Raw genomic sequence first — 18,251 nt, 5'->3', positions numbered from 1 at the left:
ACGCATGGGGCGTTTAAAGAACTCACGCACAAGTTGCATGGTCCCTGAAATAGGTTCTTTTCTCCAAATTATTCCATGGACATTGTTCTTTGCGACATGAAAAACAAACATAAAAAAGAACAAAAATTTTTTATCATTATAACTGATTGAATACTATGAATACTTCTCTTTTTTAGTAGTGCGGACAGTTAAGACACCCATTAAGCTTAAAAATAAAATAAATGACTGTGTGCTGCATTAATACTTGGTTTCTTGTGAGTATCACCATGTTCTCATTTTCTATCACTATTAACTAAGATTTTCATTTAATAGTATAAAAAGCACAGATAATTTGATTCTGGCAAAAATATATATCATTCACTGAGGCGGAGTCCAAGAGTACACCTTTAAGTGATTGCTTAACAAATAAACAAACCTATTTTAGGCTGATATCACAAAATATACCATGCATTATCTATGATATAACTACGGCATTGTTTTAATTCATTTGAAATATTAGTCAATCACAGTACTGTATTGAAATGGATAATGTACATTTATCTTAACATTCAGATTAAGTGGTATCAGTAATACAAATCAGATGTTGGCCTTGATTTTAAATCAAAACTCAACACAACTTTGCCTTCATATGAAAACCTTTTAATTAAAAAAAAGTGTAGAAATATGTCAAAAAAAATACAACATTATAAACCAGCAGTAAAAAGCATTGTACAAATGATTTTGAAAAGGCGAAACTGAAAATGATCAACTTTAAAAAAAATTAAGGACCTTCAACAACATTTTTATATCAAAAATCTCTGATCCACCAGTGTTTTATTGACAAGGTTCCTCCTTCCAAGTGTGTTTCGGATGAAGCGAAACATCTGCAAAACACAGAACAATATTAATGATAGCCACAGTGCATTTCACCACAATGAAAACAACACACTGAGATAATTAGAATACTTGCCGCTTGCTGTAAGTAAGTAAGAACAGCTGCTAGAACAAAGTTTTGGGATCCCAGGTCGACAACACAGAAGAACAAAGTGTCAAAGATCAGCAGTGTGGCCTCGTTTCCATAAAAAAGCACGTCACTGAACGAGTGTCTTTCATCTATTGGGAAAAAATGACAAAGGTACATCTTTCATATACCAAAACAATAAAAGGGATATTAAATATTAAGATCGACAAGGCTGTTACCATTGTAAAATATGCTTTTGTCAATGGGTTCAAGAAACTCCATCCCTATGACTCTCTCCAACGTCAGTTTATCCTTGACTATGTAGTCCATCTCAGGGTGCGCCTAAGGTAAACAATATAACAACAATTTATAAAGCACAAATTATATCGTAGTAACAAATTCATCAACAATTGATTCAACAAAACTATGTTGTTTTCCGAATGTCTCACAACATATTCATACTAACATGGTCTATAACAGATGCCAGGAAGTGGTTCATGGTGTTGTAGGCTTTGAACTGTAGCTCTGACAAGTTAGCTGCAGACGCATCTATCAACCGAGATGGTCTGTTCCTCTGGAGAACAGAACACAACCATTTGAACAAAAGAGAAGTTTTATTTTTCAGGGACATACAGACATAAAAGAGCTGAGTACAAACCCTGCTGAGTGAATCCTGTATCCTGTCATACTGCAGCCTCAAACGGTTTGTAAACGAGACCTGAAAGGTCTGAATGTCTGTGTTGGAAAGGAGACCTCTCTGGCCACACAGAGATTCCTTATAATGGAAAAAAAAAGGCATGAGGGAAGAACACATTCATAATGTTAGGTTTATGCAATAAGATCACAAATAAAATGTAACTCTAATTGGAAAAGCAGAGATTTGGTAGCCATACACGCTCTCTCTTCAGATTGTTGTTCATTTCCTCCATGTTTGTGTCTGCATGCCCGTGCACTGACCGGCCATGAATGTAGTAGCCAAAACAGCGATGAGAGAAAAGCAGCACTGAAATCTGCACAGAGGGAGTTAAAACCCATTTCTTTGAAGTGTTACAGAGGTTTTGATTAACAGCACATCATGCAGTGTTACTTACGTTGCTGACGGAGCAGAGATCCACAAACTGACGGATTTTATCCTCCACGAAGTGCTCATAAAAGACGGTGAAGAAAATCACCTGTGGGAACAAAAGGGCTTCTGTGACAGGATGCATGTCTGCTAAATATTAGTAGACACAAGATCATGTGAAAGAATAAATGGAGGAGATTTTATGGCCATTTACCTGCAATAGCCCAATACATATCCAAAGTGTGGCAGCGAGACCATAGCGAAGAATCAGACTGTAAGGAGGGGTGTAGGCTGCTGGGGAACGCTCTAATGTTGACCAGGGGTCTCTCAGGGCCAGATTGGAGAAGCCCAGCACCTGAACAACACATGACAGTTTGTCAAAAGCTAGAAAGACGGAGTGGATGTGTGCTCTTGTGTTTTTGTACCTCAAGAAAGAAAAGCACGGCCATTATTTGAAACGTTGGGCTGATCTTTCGGACGGTCTGGAGCTCATTCCACTCATTGGCCACAAAGTAAGTCCTCCAGATGCTGACTGGAGAGGGTTCCTGTTTTGTTTCCTTAGTAGCTGAAACAGCAAAAAATATTTTAAAAGGACAAACAGCAGCAAAGATGAATGTGTCCCAAAAGCAGGTTGTACCTGGCACTGTTCTGCTAGCTTTACTTCGTGGCCTCTCCCAGTCAATGAGAAATACATCAACGGTGACTTGCAGAATCAGTTTATTGAGAAACTGGACAGCCTGGATACAGAAATAATATATTTTAAATGTAGTGGTTTACATTTACAAAGTGGGTTTTAAATAACAATAGGTTTCATTTTAGCCTGTGCAAAGTTCAGGGTTTTACCTTGAGAGCAAAGGCGCATCCGATGTATGTCTCAAACTGCTCCTCCTGAGCAGGCAGTGGCAAAAGCACCGACACAAACTGTTGGGCCTACACAAAAACGGAAATCATTTAAATATAGAACGCCGCCAACAACAGCTGGAACTTAATGGGCATTTAAAGAAAAATGATCATGGAAGAAAAAGAAGACTCGCCTTTAAAGACTAAAGAGAGCAGAGGTGGAAGTGCAAAGAAAGAAGTGAAAAACAAAAAGATAACACAGTGCTTGTACAAAAAAAACAATGTAAACATGTCTAGAAAAGAGATAAAGCACAGTAAGACATGACAGAGTTTAAAGACTCATCATACTCTAGAAATAAATTATTTGTTTAAGTTTGAGGGACTCAACATACCTTGTAAAATATGAGCCAGTAAAGCCCAGTTCCCACAGTTACGGCAAAGAAAACATTAGCCAAATCTCCAGCATAAAACAACAGAAACTTTAGCATTGTCTAAAGAGGAGGAGAAAAAGGGCAATGTTCATATAAGGTTTTGTGCTTGAAATTATGCGTTTGATTAGAGACGGTACCTCCATGTCAATTAGGGGAGAGGCAATCCTCCGCTTCCAGCTAACTGTCTTTAGAATGGAATAGAGCGCCGCCAGGCCTCCCAGAACGCCCAGAGCAGTCTGTGCACACATAGCCCAAAATATACCACTGTTTGCTTTGATCCCAACGGTACAAAAAAAAAAAAAATGAACATTTTCCATTATTCCATTTTTGCATCGACTCACATCTGTCTTTGTGCGGGCCTCGCTCTGATCCATTTCATACTCCACAGAAAATGTCACCTATAAAAGATGCACACTGTGTTGAACCAAAGTTTTTGTGAAGATCTTTCAAATTGGTTAAAAGCTTCCCTTATCACAAAAATAATTAAGGTTCTTAAATGCCTTCACTTTTGAAAAATTTCAATGATACATTTTGCGTTTAATCAAAGCTTTGTTCTTGCTTCTGTAGGTAGAAAAACATTGTTGGGCATTCTTGAATTTCAGCCTACTCACAGGTAGAGTCTGGCTGTTGGCCTCCTTGATAAGAACATCTGTGTAGCTCACAGACACCAGAGGGGGATAGATCTGTCCCTCCTGAGTACGCGGAACCAGCTGGAACCTACCAAACACCATCACCAAATTCACATTATAGTCGGGAAAAGCAAGTTTCCAAAGCTTTTTGAATCCATTTTAATAGTTTACCTAATCTTGATACTAGTGGCCACCCGGATGACTTTAGGCAAAGAGCTTAGAGTTTTCTCTCTCCCACTTAATGTATCAACAAGAAAGATGCGTCGAGACAGATACCAGTTCTGCATGCTCCCTGGAAATAAAAATAAAATTAAATAAGATATCACAGATAAAATAAACAAAATGTGAACATCAAAGATAAAAATCCACCTTGATTGATGAACTGCCCATTATACTGCTGATTCTGAACTAGAGTTGGCAGAGGAAGAAGTTTTCTGTTGTCTCCTCCGCCCAGGTCCATGAACACATCGTAGAATAACGGCTCGGGATGTGTAGTGAGAAGTTCTGCTACTGAAAGCTCGCACTTTACACACAGAGTAAAAACAAATTAATAACACAATTATATGACTGGACAATACCAGTTTGTAGACTTTTAAGCAAAAGGGGTCTGACACTCACAGTTTCCTGATAAGTGGTCCCAAAGCTGAAGGCTGCTGCCTGCTTGAAGGCTTGTTCTGGACAAAGCTAAGAAACAAGACAGTTTGTCAACTCTCTATGCTAAATGGACAAGAAATGTTTCATTAAGTGGGTAAAACAGCAACAAAAAAATGTATTTATAAATGTAAACAAACATATTCAACATAGATAAATTTAACTTACAAAATAATCTTTGATTTATTTAATGAACTTTAGAGTTTAACAATAAGCCACATAAATATGTCAGTGATTTAGTTTACGGTAAATCTGATCTGATCATGTCCATCTCAGATCTAGAATACTTATTTTCCTGAGTCCAAATCAAATACTTCAGATACTTCAAATACTTTTTTTTTTGAAGCTCTTACCTGCAGGTTGTTTCCTCCAATGGGATCCCATCTGAGAAAGTCTCCTCTGACATTGTAGACAGCAGCAAGCAGCTGGATGTCAGTGTTCTGACAAAAACATACCACTTTGAATTAAAATGTGCATTTCTTAGTATTCAAAACAAATGGGGATATTTGTGTTAGCTTATCAGAATCTTTGAAAAGACTTGTAAAAAAAAAAAGAATCGCTAACCTTTTTTGTTCCTCTGAAACTGAAAGACAAGGGAACAGGTTTATTTTGGAGCACTTGGCCCGCCAGGCCCGGCTCATCTCCATAGTAAAGCCAAGGCAGGTTGGCCCTCCTGCCGACAAGAGTATCATATCTGTTTAGTGTCTGTTTTTTTTAATGTAAGGTAATTGCTGCATGAACAATGTAAAAAAGGAAAATCCAAATCAAACGTGAATACCAGTAAGAAATGTCTTGAACAGAGCTCAGAGCAGCCTTTGACCTAGAGATGGTGTTAAAGAGACCACAAGCATCTGTGGAAAGTCCAGTGAAGGAGTGCATGTTCATAACACACATGTTTCCGAGAGCCTGACACGCTGTCAAGTTGCTGAAGACCTGTGGGGAAAAAAACAAAAATATGATTTTCTTTTAATAAAACTCTAACTACAAAATTAATTTGGTGAAAAACGTATGTTTAAATCTGTTACAGTACATTCTAAAAATAATTTCGGTAAGAATTCTAACGATTGTTTATGGGAACATTTAAAGCTGTTTGTCCAAATTTAGGAAGGAAATTGACTTCAAGAAAAACAAACATGTTAAGTCATAATTTTTCTAAGAAAAAGAAGTTTTGTAAAGGCTGTGAAATTACAAGGCAAGCTGCTGCAGAAGAATAGAGGTTTTCCACAAACCAGGCAGACTGGATGCTAAACGCCTGTGAAGAAAATGAAAGAAAATCACAAGCAGGAAAAACATACAAGTATTATTTTCTAGGAAGAGAATTACACTTTGACTTACCAACTGAGCATAGCTGACACTTGGATTCACATTAGTGGAGAAGCTGCCTGGAGGAAAACATAAACCTCCAGCCTGCAAAAAATTACATTCACAATCATTTGTGATTTTGTGACTGCAACAGATTTCTGTGGATTTAGGGAATGTGCGGGTAGTAGATGACCAAACTCACCTGGACATTTGGGGATTGACACGTACAGAAGGTATTAGAGAAGGTAGCCTGGCATCGCTCACATCTGAAAGATAATTTTTGATATTGTATTGTTCATAAAAAAAACGATTACCGGTAACTTTTTCTCTAACTGCATCAACTCAACCAACAGTTCTACAGTAGTAATGGAGAGCAGGTATGATGGTCCAATATGGCATAAAAAGAGAAAATTGTTATAGCATAAGAAAATGTAGCTCGTGCTCATTAGAAACACGTGGAAATCAAGAAGAAAAAAGCAGAAACCAGTAAAGAAATTCAAAAAACAAAACAATAAACAACTACTGGATATTAAGCTATTTACCCTGTAACACATTGTCTTCTCATAATATTTTTGCTATTTGAAGCATTTTATGGTGATAATGTCACTGTTTTAAAAACCACAAAATTAATACATACAGTATATAAACGTTTGAGATTTGTCCAGAACAACTTCTGGGCAAACTCAAAGTTTGAACATTCCTGCTGAAACTACCCATTTACACTTTTCAATGACACAACACAATTTTATAACACAAAAGTAAATATTAACACTCAGAGATAAAGATATGAGGAAATACAACAAATCATACATGTTTAACTATTTTTATATTTGTTTGAATAATGAAAATCGGAGCAAAAGTTTAAAAAAGATTTCATAGATATTTGTAGATACAACAAGAATATAAGAAATTGTCAAATTTGTTTTGCCCTATACTAAAACAAAACAAAAAAAAAATCACTTTTTTATTGACTTTTATTTTTCATTTCCACTAAAGTAAAGATGACCCACTATGCAATATAATGAAAATCGCTCCGCTTTGTAAATCCCTAAATATTTTTATTTAACAGTGCAAATGTAGCACAAAGCACCTCCTCTCAGAAAACTAGAGTTTTCTATTAAGTAAAATATGTTAAATGAAATTCTCATGAATATTAAGTCTGTACTGTATATAATTACCTGTCCCCATTACTGTTTGGTGCAGTGAAGGCAGGGCTGTCTCCAATGCATGCTTCACAACTGGCCTCATCAAAAAATGTGCCATTAATGTCTCTTTCAACTGAGAAAAAGAAGAAAAATTTATAAAAGTTTTCTACCAAAAAACTTACAATTACCCTTATTTACAGCTTTTAGGGAAAACCCTTTTTGTTGGGTTGTAAACCTCTCATTGTACTGGTAACTCACCTAGGATATTTCCAGATGGGCACTGGCAGTTGCCATTATCATCAAGTCTGCCGGGGCAGCGAATACAACCAAAGCCGTCTTTCGTTACTGCCTATAATAAAGGACAGGACACCAATAAGCACTTTTATTTATATCAATTGAATCGGTTAGTTCAAAAGGGGTCCAAGTCCAAGAGGTTTGTTAATCCAGGAAATGATTTTAATTGCATAGCTTAAAGGGGGGCTACACTAAATGATTAATACTTTACCCAGATTTAGCACCAGTTCATAGCTTACAAATGCTATAATATGAAGCAGCTCACTTTTATAATTTCAGAGGACTAGCAAACTAAAGTCTCTGGACTTGGGCCCTTCTTGAATTAACCCTTGTGCTATCCTAGGCATTTTATCCTAAGGAGTTGGGTCATCTAGACCCACTAGTCAGTGCGCTGAACCTTTTCTCTTCAATTATTTTTGAACCTCACTGGTGTCCATCTAAGATAGTACAAGGGTTAACCCTTGTGCTATCTTAGATGACCCCACCCTTGCATTGACAGGGGCGCTGCCATATTGGATAATTAGTGCTGCCATCTATGGGATAAAGCAAAACCCATGCAAGAAAGGCCCAAGTTCAGGAATTTTGCACTTAATGCATTTTAAATGTCAAGTATAGACAGTACATTACAACGGACTTGGGACTTTTTGCACATAATCAGATAGCTTTTCCCTTGAAGACCATAGAACATATAATGTCTCTATTTTGAAAAATTGTGGACTTGGGCCCCTTTTGAACTAAGTGATTCAATTGTGAAGTAGTTTTAAAAAACATGAATCAGAACATTCATTATGAAAGAAAGCTATACTTACAGGCTTGTCTGGGGGACACTGTTCACATGTAAACGGGACTTTGTTGCTGCTAAAATGTTTGGTCTTGTAACCCGTTTGACAAATGCAGCTCAGACCTATATAAGACAAGACATTTCTTTATAGTTTAGAATAATATTGTTTTCAATGGTGAAAGGAAATACTAATATTTAGTTAAATAAAAATCTTATTTTAAAAATCCTTGCAACAACTATATTGTGCATTTTGAATTTAAATTTAAAAAGAAAGAAACCCAGAGAGGCTGGTTGATGTTTTGATGAGGGTCAATTCAGATTCACACCGTCTCTCTAGATACAACAGTATGTTTAAACAAATCATACATTAATAGTGCAATCCTATATGGCCTCTCAAAGCAGGTCCATATAAGAACAGTCAGTGTACATTTATTTAAACTAGTTTGAAACATTTATCAGTTTAGAATAAAAATGATTAGCTTTCCTGTTTCATGAAAAATGAAATGAGACTAGCTTGTTCTGAACATTAAAGCTGAACAGAGTTTGCTTGTTTAGCTTTATGCCATTTTTCCTATACAAGTTAGGGAATATTTATGGTAATTCAATTAAACTTCTAAAAATATGATTTTTAGACCACATGCTATAACATGTTCTTAAAGGTTAAGGTTTTAAACTTTAAATAATCTTAAATAGTCTATAATATATTAGTGTGTACATATTAAAACATTATTTGGATTAACAAAAACTTTCTTTAAGAATAATTTCTTTATGTACATGATACAGTAAAGTAAAGGCTATCTTAACTGCTAGCAACAGAAAACAATTAGAACCAAATTGGCTTTTACTTCTTCGAGGTTGTTCAACAGCTGGAGCTTAACTCGTTTGAATGTAATTATCTGTTTTTATTTTTAGATATATACACTAATGTTGGTATGTTTACAGTGTGTACACTGTATCATGTAGCTTTATCGCGTGGTGATCGATACCCACCTGAAGAACTCTTGCGTTGATTTGCGCCGCATTTGGCACACGACAAACTCGAGATGTCGAAAAATTCGTTCACACCACATCCGGAAGGATCTTTAAAGGGGATAAGAAACTGCTGGCAATGGAAAAGGTGCGTATGAATCACATAAAACAATGTAAAACAAAACATCTGCCTGTCAAGAACAAGCGGCGTCCCCGTCGCCATGGTAAAAATGTCCTCCTTTTTACCCACAATCCTTTGCAACACGTCATGACGTAGGGCGTTCCAACTTAAAAAAAAGTTTAAAATGTTCTTTTGGGGAGAGAACATCTTGGAGACACCGTGAGGATAAATAAATAAATCACTAATGTTGTGAAAGAATAAAAAAAGACAACTCTTAAACTCTTTGAAGTTCTTTGAAGAATCTCAAAGATTCATAGACTAAATCAAATAATAATGGTTTTCATTCATACTTTTAAAAAGATGTCTTAACAGAGGATAACAATAATGGGATTCTCTGTAACGAAATATAGGCAGCTCTAAGGATTAATGTTGCCTCTTCCAGCAACAATATATATATGTATGTGTATATTTGACTATAATACTTAACCTTGTCCACAAGTAAAAATAAGTATATTTTTGTGACTTTCGACTCAGTGATTTTAATTTTAGCTCTAGTTTTTTTCTTGTTTGTTGATGTTCTGCTATTGATTACATAGACATTCAGAAACAACAGAGACTTTGAGTTGAGCTGGGGGGGGGGGGGGTACAGATAGCAGAATGATCTTTACCAATTTGACCTCGTAGTGAAACAATTTTAATTGAAAGTTTAAAGCTTTCTTTTTCAAAGACCAGAGGCTATTGTGGATTAAAATCTAACTTTTCTTTTTCTGTCACTCATTTCAGCTGGTCCGTCTTTGGGTCACAAAGAAGTCAATTTATGACCCAGAAACACTTTGCTTTGCAGACGACATCTGCCTCCTCAAACCATCCACCCAGACATATCATCTTAGCCTCAGACTAAATTATTTTGCAATATTATTTTTTTATCAAGGTTATTGTGAAGGTCTATCAAGCTCCTTCCTGAAGATGCAATCAATGAAAAAAAAAACTTCAGCTTGGACCTGATGTTTTTTTGTCAGTCTCCATGCTGTGAAAATCTTTGTGCATTAATTTTATTTTGTAAGGTTTAGCATTTAATATAGAAATGTAACATTGATTCAGGTTTTAGAAGATTTATTAGCACATTTAAAACAGATAGCCAATTTTAAATCTAAATATCATAGATGTATACAGGAAATCTTTCACTTTTACTTCAACCAGGTTTAGTGTGACCTAAGATCAATTTAAGTTCATCACCAGTACTCGTCCATTTCAAGTACAACCACATCATGCCCCAATATGTGCAGCTTATTAGTGTGATTTATTGTTTATGTCAGACTTCAAAGCAGTTGCAGGGGCTTCAAGTGTATTATCACCCAGCTAACTTTGGTTGACTGTGTGACTTACTTTTTTTGCAGCATATTTTATACAAACCTGTGTTTTATTCAAAAATTATATATTTGATAACTACATTTCCTCAACAAAAGGCAAAATGGAAGCTGTGATTTTGATCAAAACAGATACAAGCATCATCTACCTCACCTTGTTTCCTCTTATTTCCTCCTCATTCTACAAATGAACCTGCACTGTTGGCCTCAGCTCTCCCTCATTATAGTCCTTTTACTGAACATCAGGTAAGACGAGAGCTGAAGAAACCTAAGACCAGGAAAGCAGCAAGCCCAGATGGGGTGTAGCCCAGGCTCCTGAAGACATATGCAGATGAGCTAGGAGGTCCCCTCCAGCACCTCTTTAACCTGAGCGTGCACCTTGGTATAATACCAACACTCTGGAAGACCTCGTGCGTCATTCCTCTGCCCAAGGCCAAGCAGCCTAGGGGTATATAAGGACTACATACCAATTGCATTGGCCTCTCACAAAATAGAAACTGGAGAGGTTAGTGCTGCAGTTGCTAAAGCAACAGGTGCAACATGCAATTTGCGTATAGGGTGAGGGTGGGAGTGGAGGATGCTGTCCCAGATCTTCTCCACCGCACCTAGCCTTACCTTGATGAAGAAGGGTGTGCTGTTTTTATCCCCTTTTTTAAGTTGAGCCTTATAAAAAATTTCATTTTTGAAAGTGTTATTTGACTTTATTGAATAAAACAATTGCTAAATATTCAAAAGTTCAACTCAGAAAGTCACATCAGGGATAAGTAGCTCCTAAAAATAATCTGGTTTGCCCCTTGGATGGAAAAACGTTAAAAAGCAACAAAAAGAGCCTAACAAAAACAAAATGTATATAGTAGAAAAATCATCCCAGAAGTCTTTGATTGTGGGTAGAAGTGACATGAAGAAACCAGGATGCCATCTTTTGCTCATTTGTAGAATCTTGGAGGACCATCAGAATATCTGGATGGACCTGCAACAAGACATCAGAAACATTACAAAATCTCAAATGCATTTTCACTCTTAAAAGTTTAATGATATTCCCCTAAACAGTGATTTCTTTCTACCTGGTTTTGTATTTCTTATGTGACAAATGCCTTGTGTGGAACAAATAAAATGTAAATATTCTATAAAAACCAGGTGTAAATCAATCAGGCTTTGATTTTGACAAGTAAATTTGGGTTCTTGTACCTGAGACATTCGAGTATCGATCACTACTGCTTGGTGTTCTGGTAGGAGTGGAGAAGCTTGAGGAGCTCATAGGCAAACTGCTTGGAGTTGGACCCTAAAACAAAAAACTCTACAATTAGGTTTTTTCAACATTTAAATATTAATCGTGACTTTTTTCTCTCCATTTTGAAGTAGCTAAATAAAAATGTACTTAAACACAAAATACACACTTAGAGAAATGAGTAAAGCTTTGTACCGGTGATATGGTCCTTAGTCGGTACTCCATCAAAACATCAGTTAACTTCTGTGTCACCTTTAACACCAACTGAGCATCGCTCTCACTCTGTATCCGGAACGAATCCTAAAAACATAATTTCAAAGTTAGTTTTATGTTTTAAACGGAAAAAAAAAGTATTTTTTACAAATGTTCAGTGGATCTGAGAAGGAGCTAAAAACCCACCAGGTATGTGAGCAGAGTACTGGAAAGTGTACTGCTGTGTGAAGCTGCTCCCATTCCTCCTGATCTCTCAGGTGGCCGGTTCATATAGTTATCACCCATCTGCCTGCCCTGGAACCCTGGATGCATTTTGTTGGAGCTCTTGTTCAGTGGTCCACTCCTGAAGCTTTCAGTTCCACCAGGGTTAAAACCATTTCCACCCACAGATGAGGGATGTCCAACAGCTCCACAATCCATGCCAAGGCCAGAATAATCTTCATTTGATTGGTAGTCTTCATATTCGGGATCCCCATATTCGTTGTCTTGATAGTCCGTGAAAGGACCACCATGACCAGAAAACTCCCCAGGAAACCTTGAGTTGGAAAAACTCGGACCTGGAAGATGTGTGATTTATTAAAAGCAGCAGCGTAGGCTATATCAAAATGATAAATACAGACTTGTCACAAAAAATATTTATCAAAGTTGCCACATTTTAACCAACATTTTTAAAGCAAACACATTGGTTTTTCCCCCCACAACGCTTCAAAGCATTACACGTTTTGAAGATTACACTAAAAGGCTTCAGATAAGAAATTGAGACAAAAAATAGACAGAAAAACCTAATTAAAAAAAACAACAACAACAACCCAGATATGTTTAAATCCAGCATTTGGACGCCTTTGTATCCAGAGACTGGGATTTTCATTTTAACATTTTTAAAGAATGTATTTGTTTATGGTGCTTCTACAATCAGGAATTCTGTCCTCACAGACCTGTTCTTCTATCCTCCACTTGTTACATGTATAAAAAGCTCCTGTTTGAACCGATTAAAATGACTGCCTTTTCTGCAAAGGGGACAGGACGATCCATATAAAAGGAAAGGATTAATGGAGCAGTGTATGTTGAGATTTTGGTCAAAAACCTTCCATCATTGAGAACACTGAGGATGAAACATGTCTGGATATTCCAGCATAAAAGTGATCATAAACCCACTCCCCAGATAACACAGGAGTGGCCACATAAAAAGCATTTTGTGGTTCTGAAGGTTCCTATGCAGTATCTGGTCCTCCACCCAATTAAAACCATATCTGTGGAGGAAGTTGAAATTTTTTGTTGCCCAGCAAAATCCCCAAAACATCACAGCTCTTGAAAAGATCTGCATGGAACAATGGACCAAAATAGCAAATACAGTGCAAACCTGGTTACAACCTATTGGAAACTTCAGATCTTTGTCATTGACAACCAGGATTTTATTAAATAAGTACTGAGGTGACATTTTATTATCAACCAAATATTAATTTTCTGCATCATTATCCAAATCTGTTCTTTTAGAATGTGATTTTTTTTTAACTATTCTCCTTTACATTCCGTCTGAGTTAAAAGTGTCTCTATGATGAACATCACAGACCTCTCATTTTTAAAATCGGATAAATTACAGAATTGGTGACTGACAATTACTTTTTTGCCCTGCAGCAAATAATTGGTGCACTCATTTTAGAGACTCACCAAAGGGGGGACCCCTTGATCCCATCCCTGGATCTGGTGGAGGCCCAGATCTTGGAAGAGCAGAACCTGAAAATTTGAAACATCTTAATTGGAATTTTAATGGCAAAGACAAAAAAAGAAAGAAAAGCATGAAAAACTATGTAAACTAAACTAACAATGTTCTGCATTAAATGGGTGAATTGAGAATGAAGAAATATTTTAAGTATAAATTTAAAAGACCTGAGGCTGGACTTAAAGTTACAGATGTAACTTGACTTGAATTTGTTACCAAAGACAAGGAGAAAAGGAGAATATTAAACAGAAACTCAAGGATTTCACATCCACAAACTGAAATTTTCTAATGTCTCTGTCGTTCATTTTTCCTCTCTCTATATTTTTAAATGGTTGCATCTTAGCCTAAAGTTTGTATTAAAATCAGAGTAACGTACGCATTCCTTTAAAAGCATGGACTTTAAAGGGCTCCGTCAAGATGACCTAAAGTCCAGAAACAGACAAAGTATTATTAGACACAAGAAAAAAAAATTTGGAGTAAATTATTATTTCTTCTCATATGGCTTAAATTCTGAAATGTTTCTGGTAACTTTTATTAAATAATAGAAGTAATAAAATATGACATGTTCTGTCCAGAAAATAAAATTATTTTTGCAATATGAAAACAGGATGCAATGTTTTTTTTAAACTGGCAAACCAATCAACAGACAAAAAATCCCTACAGCTGAGTACAATCAACAGGGCAGTAATGAAGGGTCAGCCACCTTGATCTGTCCCCTTCCTTCCGTCTGCTCCACCTCAGCAACCATTGCTTTAACGTTCTTTTTGACAGCATTGTCCTTGATTACATCCTCTTCTTCGCAGGTTACCTTGTCGGGGTGGGCCTTTTTCTGCACGAAAACACCAACATATTGTATAATAGAGAAAAAAAAAGAAACCTTTCTTCATTGCAGATCTGAAAATCAGATTTACTCACCAAGTATCGGAAGCAGTGTTTCCATCCTTTCACATGATCGATCATGTCATGCTGCAAACGACACAGTGAGCACAGTTTGCACTGGTAGTGGGGCTGGACAGACCTGCTGGGGCTGCGGAACTCCCACACATACTGAAGGCCTGTAGACATAGAAACGTTAGCCCCTGATTTGGGACAGCAGAGTGGAGATTTGTGAGAGAAAGTTGCTCCTTTGGCTCACCAACGATGCTGTCTGTAATCCCCTTCAATACTTTGCTGAGAGAGGGCACAGTGTGGAATGCACCCCCTTTTGTGTAGACTAGAAAAAACAAAACTGTGGTCAGCACACACACACGCAAAGAAACTTTCCTGTGGGTTAAGATTGTTCAAGTTGAGGTCCAGCAAAGTTTGTAAGTTGGACAAAACTGTACCGGTAATCACAAGATCATATACAACCTGCAGAACCATAAGATTTATGGGATTTTCTTCTCCAAAAGAATTAAGATTCCAAGTTAGATTCTTGATGTATAATGTTTTTGAACTTTTATTGTGAAGAGCACTTTTCACTCAAGTCATTTCTAAGTCCAAAAATGGGCCCAAAAAAATGCAGCCCCTTTAATGCACTGCTGATCATTGCGTCCAGCCACAGAATAAACCATTCTATGGGGCACTAATGCAACAGTCAGTGTGCAACACTAGAAAAAAATAACTTAAGCACAATGCAAGTGCAGCCAATGAAACACTGGCAGAGGATTAGAAAGTCAGGCAGAGAACAACCCAACACAAGTTTAAACAATTATTCAGCACAAAGTGCTTTCGGCAAGACTTGTTTTCATGTCAAACTTGTATCAGCCGACATGAAAAGAATCCTGCAAACTTATTTTAAGTCTTTAAAGACCAAAATTTACTGGTCGGCACCTCAGCAGCCCCCTGATTTCTGAGGGCATATCACAGCGGCAAACAAGTCACCACTGGCCACAAGAAGCGAGCAAGTCGAGACCTCGAGCTTCAACTCTCAGCACTGGAAGAGGCACCGTATGTAAAAGGACTTACCTATGTCAGCAGAATGCTGCGGCTGCTTTTTCTGTCAGCAGAAGGGGATAAACCCACAAGGAGGAGAAAGACATACATGAATTAGTGACGGGATGACACCTGGCAGAGGACTGAACTACTCCGTCCACGTCCTCCACACCAAACATGCCACAGAGCCGATAACTCCTCATCCATCATGACCCGCTGCCTTAAGCAGTGGTAGCCATAAGAGTGAGTATACTAGGGCTCCAACTGTGTCATCTTAATATGGGGTGGGTTCATATCAAACCAGTAATAGCCAAAGAGAAAAGTGAAAAGAATACACATTTGTGTACCGTTTAGACATTAAAGAGCACTTAGGTCGAGGCCTGAATGCTCCAGGACTGCAGAAAAATACTGCAGATTATGTAAGAAATAAAAAAAACCTTGAATACATTAAAAATGTTCTGAAACACCCCTCTTTAATAGAGATGGATGTGAGATGCATCTGGATCCAAGGGTTCTGGAGCAGGCGTCTCTCCAAAGAACAACATAACACGACTCGTTTTTTTTCTCCTCAGGTTGAATTTTATGCCACAGTCAGGAACCCTGAAGTGCAGCAGCAACCTGCATACGAGTCAGTCATGATGTCTTTCCGCTCTTAATCTATGAAAAAGTGCTTCCTCCTTGTTGTAATTCTGCATGCTAGAGACCAATATTTCAAATTTAAAAAGGACATGGTTAATATTTTGATTAAAAAGGTCTGTTGTGCTTATGCCAAGTCGTCTCGGCCAGTCCGTGTACAGCAGTCACAGACTGTCAACGTGACACAAGCAGAGCTACTAATCTAAAGAAGGAACTAAACACTACTTGCAGTAGAATCCTCCATATTACTAAAAAGCATCATATGGAATAAACTAAGCAAATAGGCATTAACCATCTTATGGACAATACCTAGTTTACTTTGGCTAAGGAATTTAGGTTTTTCTACGCTCAAATCAAACTGTTCTTAAAATGTTTCTGCCCCAGTGCACCCTACCTAATCAGTACAAAGATTTAAGGAGAATCCAAAAACTCAGGATGTGTCAAAACAGTCATTATAAAAATATTTTGTTTTTACAGATAAGTTTTGAAGTGAGTTCTGTCTGTGGTTCATCTCACATAATTGTCCTATAAAGAAAAATGAATCTGAGTAATTATGGGTTAAGAGAGAACTAACGCAATTATTATAAAATGAAGACTGCTGCAAATGAAGAACATTGGCTAAAAGATCAAGACGTCATTGGTTGCAGTGTGTCATGGTTACCATCCAGTAAACAAGATATGTTGTGGATGTTGAAGTTAAAAATATATATATTTAGTTACGTCAAATAAATCCTCTACGTTGAAAGCTTTAATGTGTGTTGTGCGTAGGAATTTTGTCTAATGTGAAAAACTAAATGCTGAATATTAAGTCTGGCATTTTGTTTGTATAGTTGTAAAAGACAGCTATTGTTTTATAAAAGAAGCTATGCCTAAAGCATCTTAAATGTAAAAGAAAAAAAAAGATTAAAATCAAAATGGTTCATCTGCTAACACACTAATGTGCACAGAAACTTGTCTTTAAGATTGACTGATCTTTGTGAAGACATCAGCTAGAGTTCTTTCTTTGTTAAAAACCGTAGATGTTTTGGTCCACAAGAAGATTCTTACTTTTGATTTCTTCTTTGATTTTGATTTGGCTTTTGGACGATTTTGTGGAATTTCTCCAGGCTGAGCCTCCACGTTTCCAGGCTGAGCTTCAATGGGCTGATCCTCAATGTTTCCAGGCTGGCCCTCCACATTTTCAGGCTGATCCTCCACATTTTCAGGCTGATCCTCCACATTTTCAGGCTGATCCTCCACGTTTCCAGGCTGAGCCTCCATGTTTCCAGGCTGAACCTCCACGTTTCCAGTCAGACTCTCAATGGGCTGGCCCTCCATGTTTCCGAGCTGAGCCTCAATGGGCTGAGCCTCCATGTTTCCAGGCTTCTTCCTCTCTTCTAGTGGACAACAGTGAAATATTTACGACAGCCTATAACATACATACCCCCCCCCCCCCATCAAGTTTTTTTTTCTTTTTTAACATTTCATTTTTGGTGAATCAGTTTTTTATGTATACACATCATCACCACATCATCAAAAATACCACAAAGCACATTTCTTTCCTTTTTGCTTTACTTTTATAATGTAAACATTATAATTAGCTTTAGTGTTATTACACGATAGAGATTGAAGGCCCAGCCAGTCTAGCCTTTCCATACGAAGAAATATTGAAATTCCTCCAAATGTAGATATTCCAGCAAAATAAAATCAACAATTTATGAGCATTTCTGCTACGTAAACATGGTAGAACATTTTCAAATTACTCATACCTGAAAAGACAATCCAACCAGCAGGTTTTTCAAACGAGTAGCATATGATGCTAACCGCGGTTGAACAAACCAATAATGTCTCTTTAATGGAGAAGATAGTACCTACGTGAGTTTGCCGTTTTAAAAGAGACTTGTTTTCTTATTGAATGTTAATTAATTAACAAATTGGCTTTTAGATAAATTATCTTGATTTTTAAAATACACATTGTATTTTATTTTTTATCACGATTCTTTAAAAGTTGGTTTATACGTTGTCTTT

At 37.0% G+C, this 18,251-nt stretch overlaps 2 protein-coding genes across 5 annotated transcripts; both read right to left on the bottom strand.

Moving 5' to 3' along the window:
• Positions 1 to 617: 617 nt before the first annotated feature.
• tmem67 (transmembrane protein 67) lies at positions 618 to 9,301 on the bottom strand. 3 transcript variants are annotated; one of them, XM_020710172.2, is made up of 29 exons: positions 9,067 to 9,301; positions 8,105 to 8,199; positions 7,260 to 7,350; positions 7,035 to 7,134; positions 6,059 to 6,122; positions 5,890 to 5,961; positions 5,744 to 5,806; positions 5,333 to 5,487; positions 5,119 to 5,227; positions 4,908 to 4,994; positions 4,522 to 4,587; positions 4,273 to 4,426; positions 4,075 to 4,195; positions 3,886 to 3,991; positions 3,616 to 3,672; positions 3,412 to 3,510; positions 3,236 to 3,334; positions 3,038 to 3,046; positions 2,847 to 2,933; positions 2,641 to 2,740; positions 2,429 to 2,568; positions 2,218 to 2,358; positions 2,032 to 2,112; positions 1,834 to 1,950; positions 1,599 to 1,715; positions 1,407 to 1,514; positions 1,180 to 1,282; positions 950 to 1,092; positions 618 to 863 (listed from the first exon to the last, which is right to left on the bottom strand). In XM_020710172.2, exons 1-29 carry the CDS (start codon positions 9,266 to 9,268, stop codon positions 783 to 785), a joined length of 2,967 nt encoding a protein of 988 aa, XP_020565831.1. In that variant the 5' UTR covers positions 9,269 to 9,301; the 3' UTR covers positions 618 to 782. The 3 variants fall into 3 exon arrangements, with proteins under 3 accessions (XP_020565831.1, XP_004077919.2, XP_020565832.1); XM_004077871.4 differs by lacking the exon at positions 3,038 to 3,046; XM_020710173.2 differs by lacking the exons at positions 3,038 to 3,046; positions 3,236 to 3,334.
• A 1,251-nt stretch (positions 9,302 to 10,552) lies between these two features.
• LOC101168649 lies at positions 10,553 to 18,119 on the bottom strand. Of its 2 annotated transcripts, none has more exons than XM_004077870.3 (12): positions 17,993 to 18,119; positions 17,292 to 17,620; positions 15,642 to 15,672; positions 14,830 to 14,907; positions 14,610 to 14,749; positions 14,398 to 14,523; positions 14,071 to 14,116; positions 13,643 to 13,708; positions 12,161 to 12,531; positions 11,957 to 12,061; positions 11,722 to 11,815; positions 10,553 to 11,503 (listed from the first exon to the last, which is right to left on the bottom strand). In XM_004077870.3, the coding sequence occupies exons 2-12, from the start codon at positions 17,595 to 17,597 to the stop codon at positions 11,460 to 11,462; spliced, it is 1,407 nt and encodes a 468-aa protein (XP_004077918.1). In that variant the 5' UTR covers positions 17,598 to 17,620; positions 17,993 to 18,119; the 3' UTR covers positions 10,553 to 11,459. The 2 variants fall into 2 exon arrangements, with proteins under 2 accessions (XP_004077918.1, XP_011483535.1); XM_011485233.3 differs by having other exon boundaries at positions 17,292 to 17,617; positions 17,993 to 18,085.
• Positions 18,120 to 18,251: the final 132 nt, after the last annotated feature.

The sequence above is a fragment of the Oryzias latipes genome, chromosome 16, assembly GCF_002234675.1.
Source record: "Oryzias latipes chromosome 16, ASM223467v1".
Classification (NCBI taxonomy): Eukaryota; Metazoa; Chordata; class Actinopteri; order Beloniformes; family Adrianichthyidae; genus Oryzias; species Oryzias latipes.
This window is presented reverse-complemented; position numbering and strand designations above follow the sequence as displayed.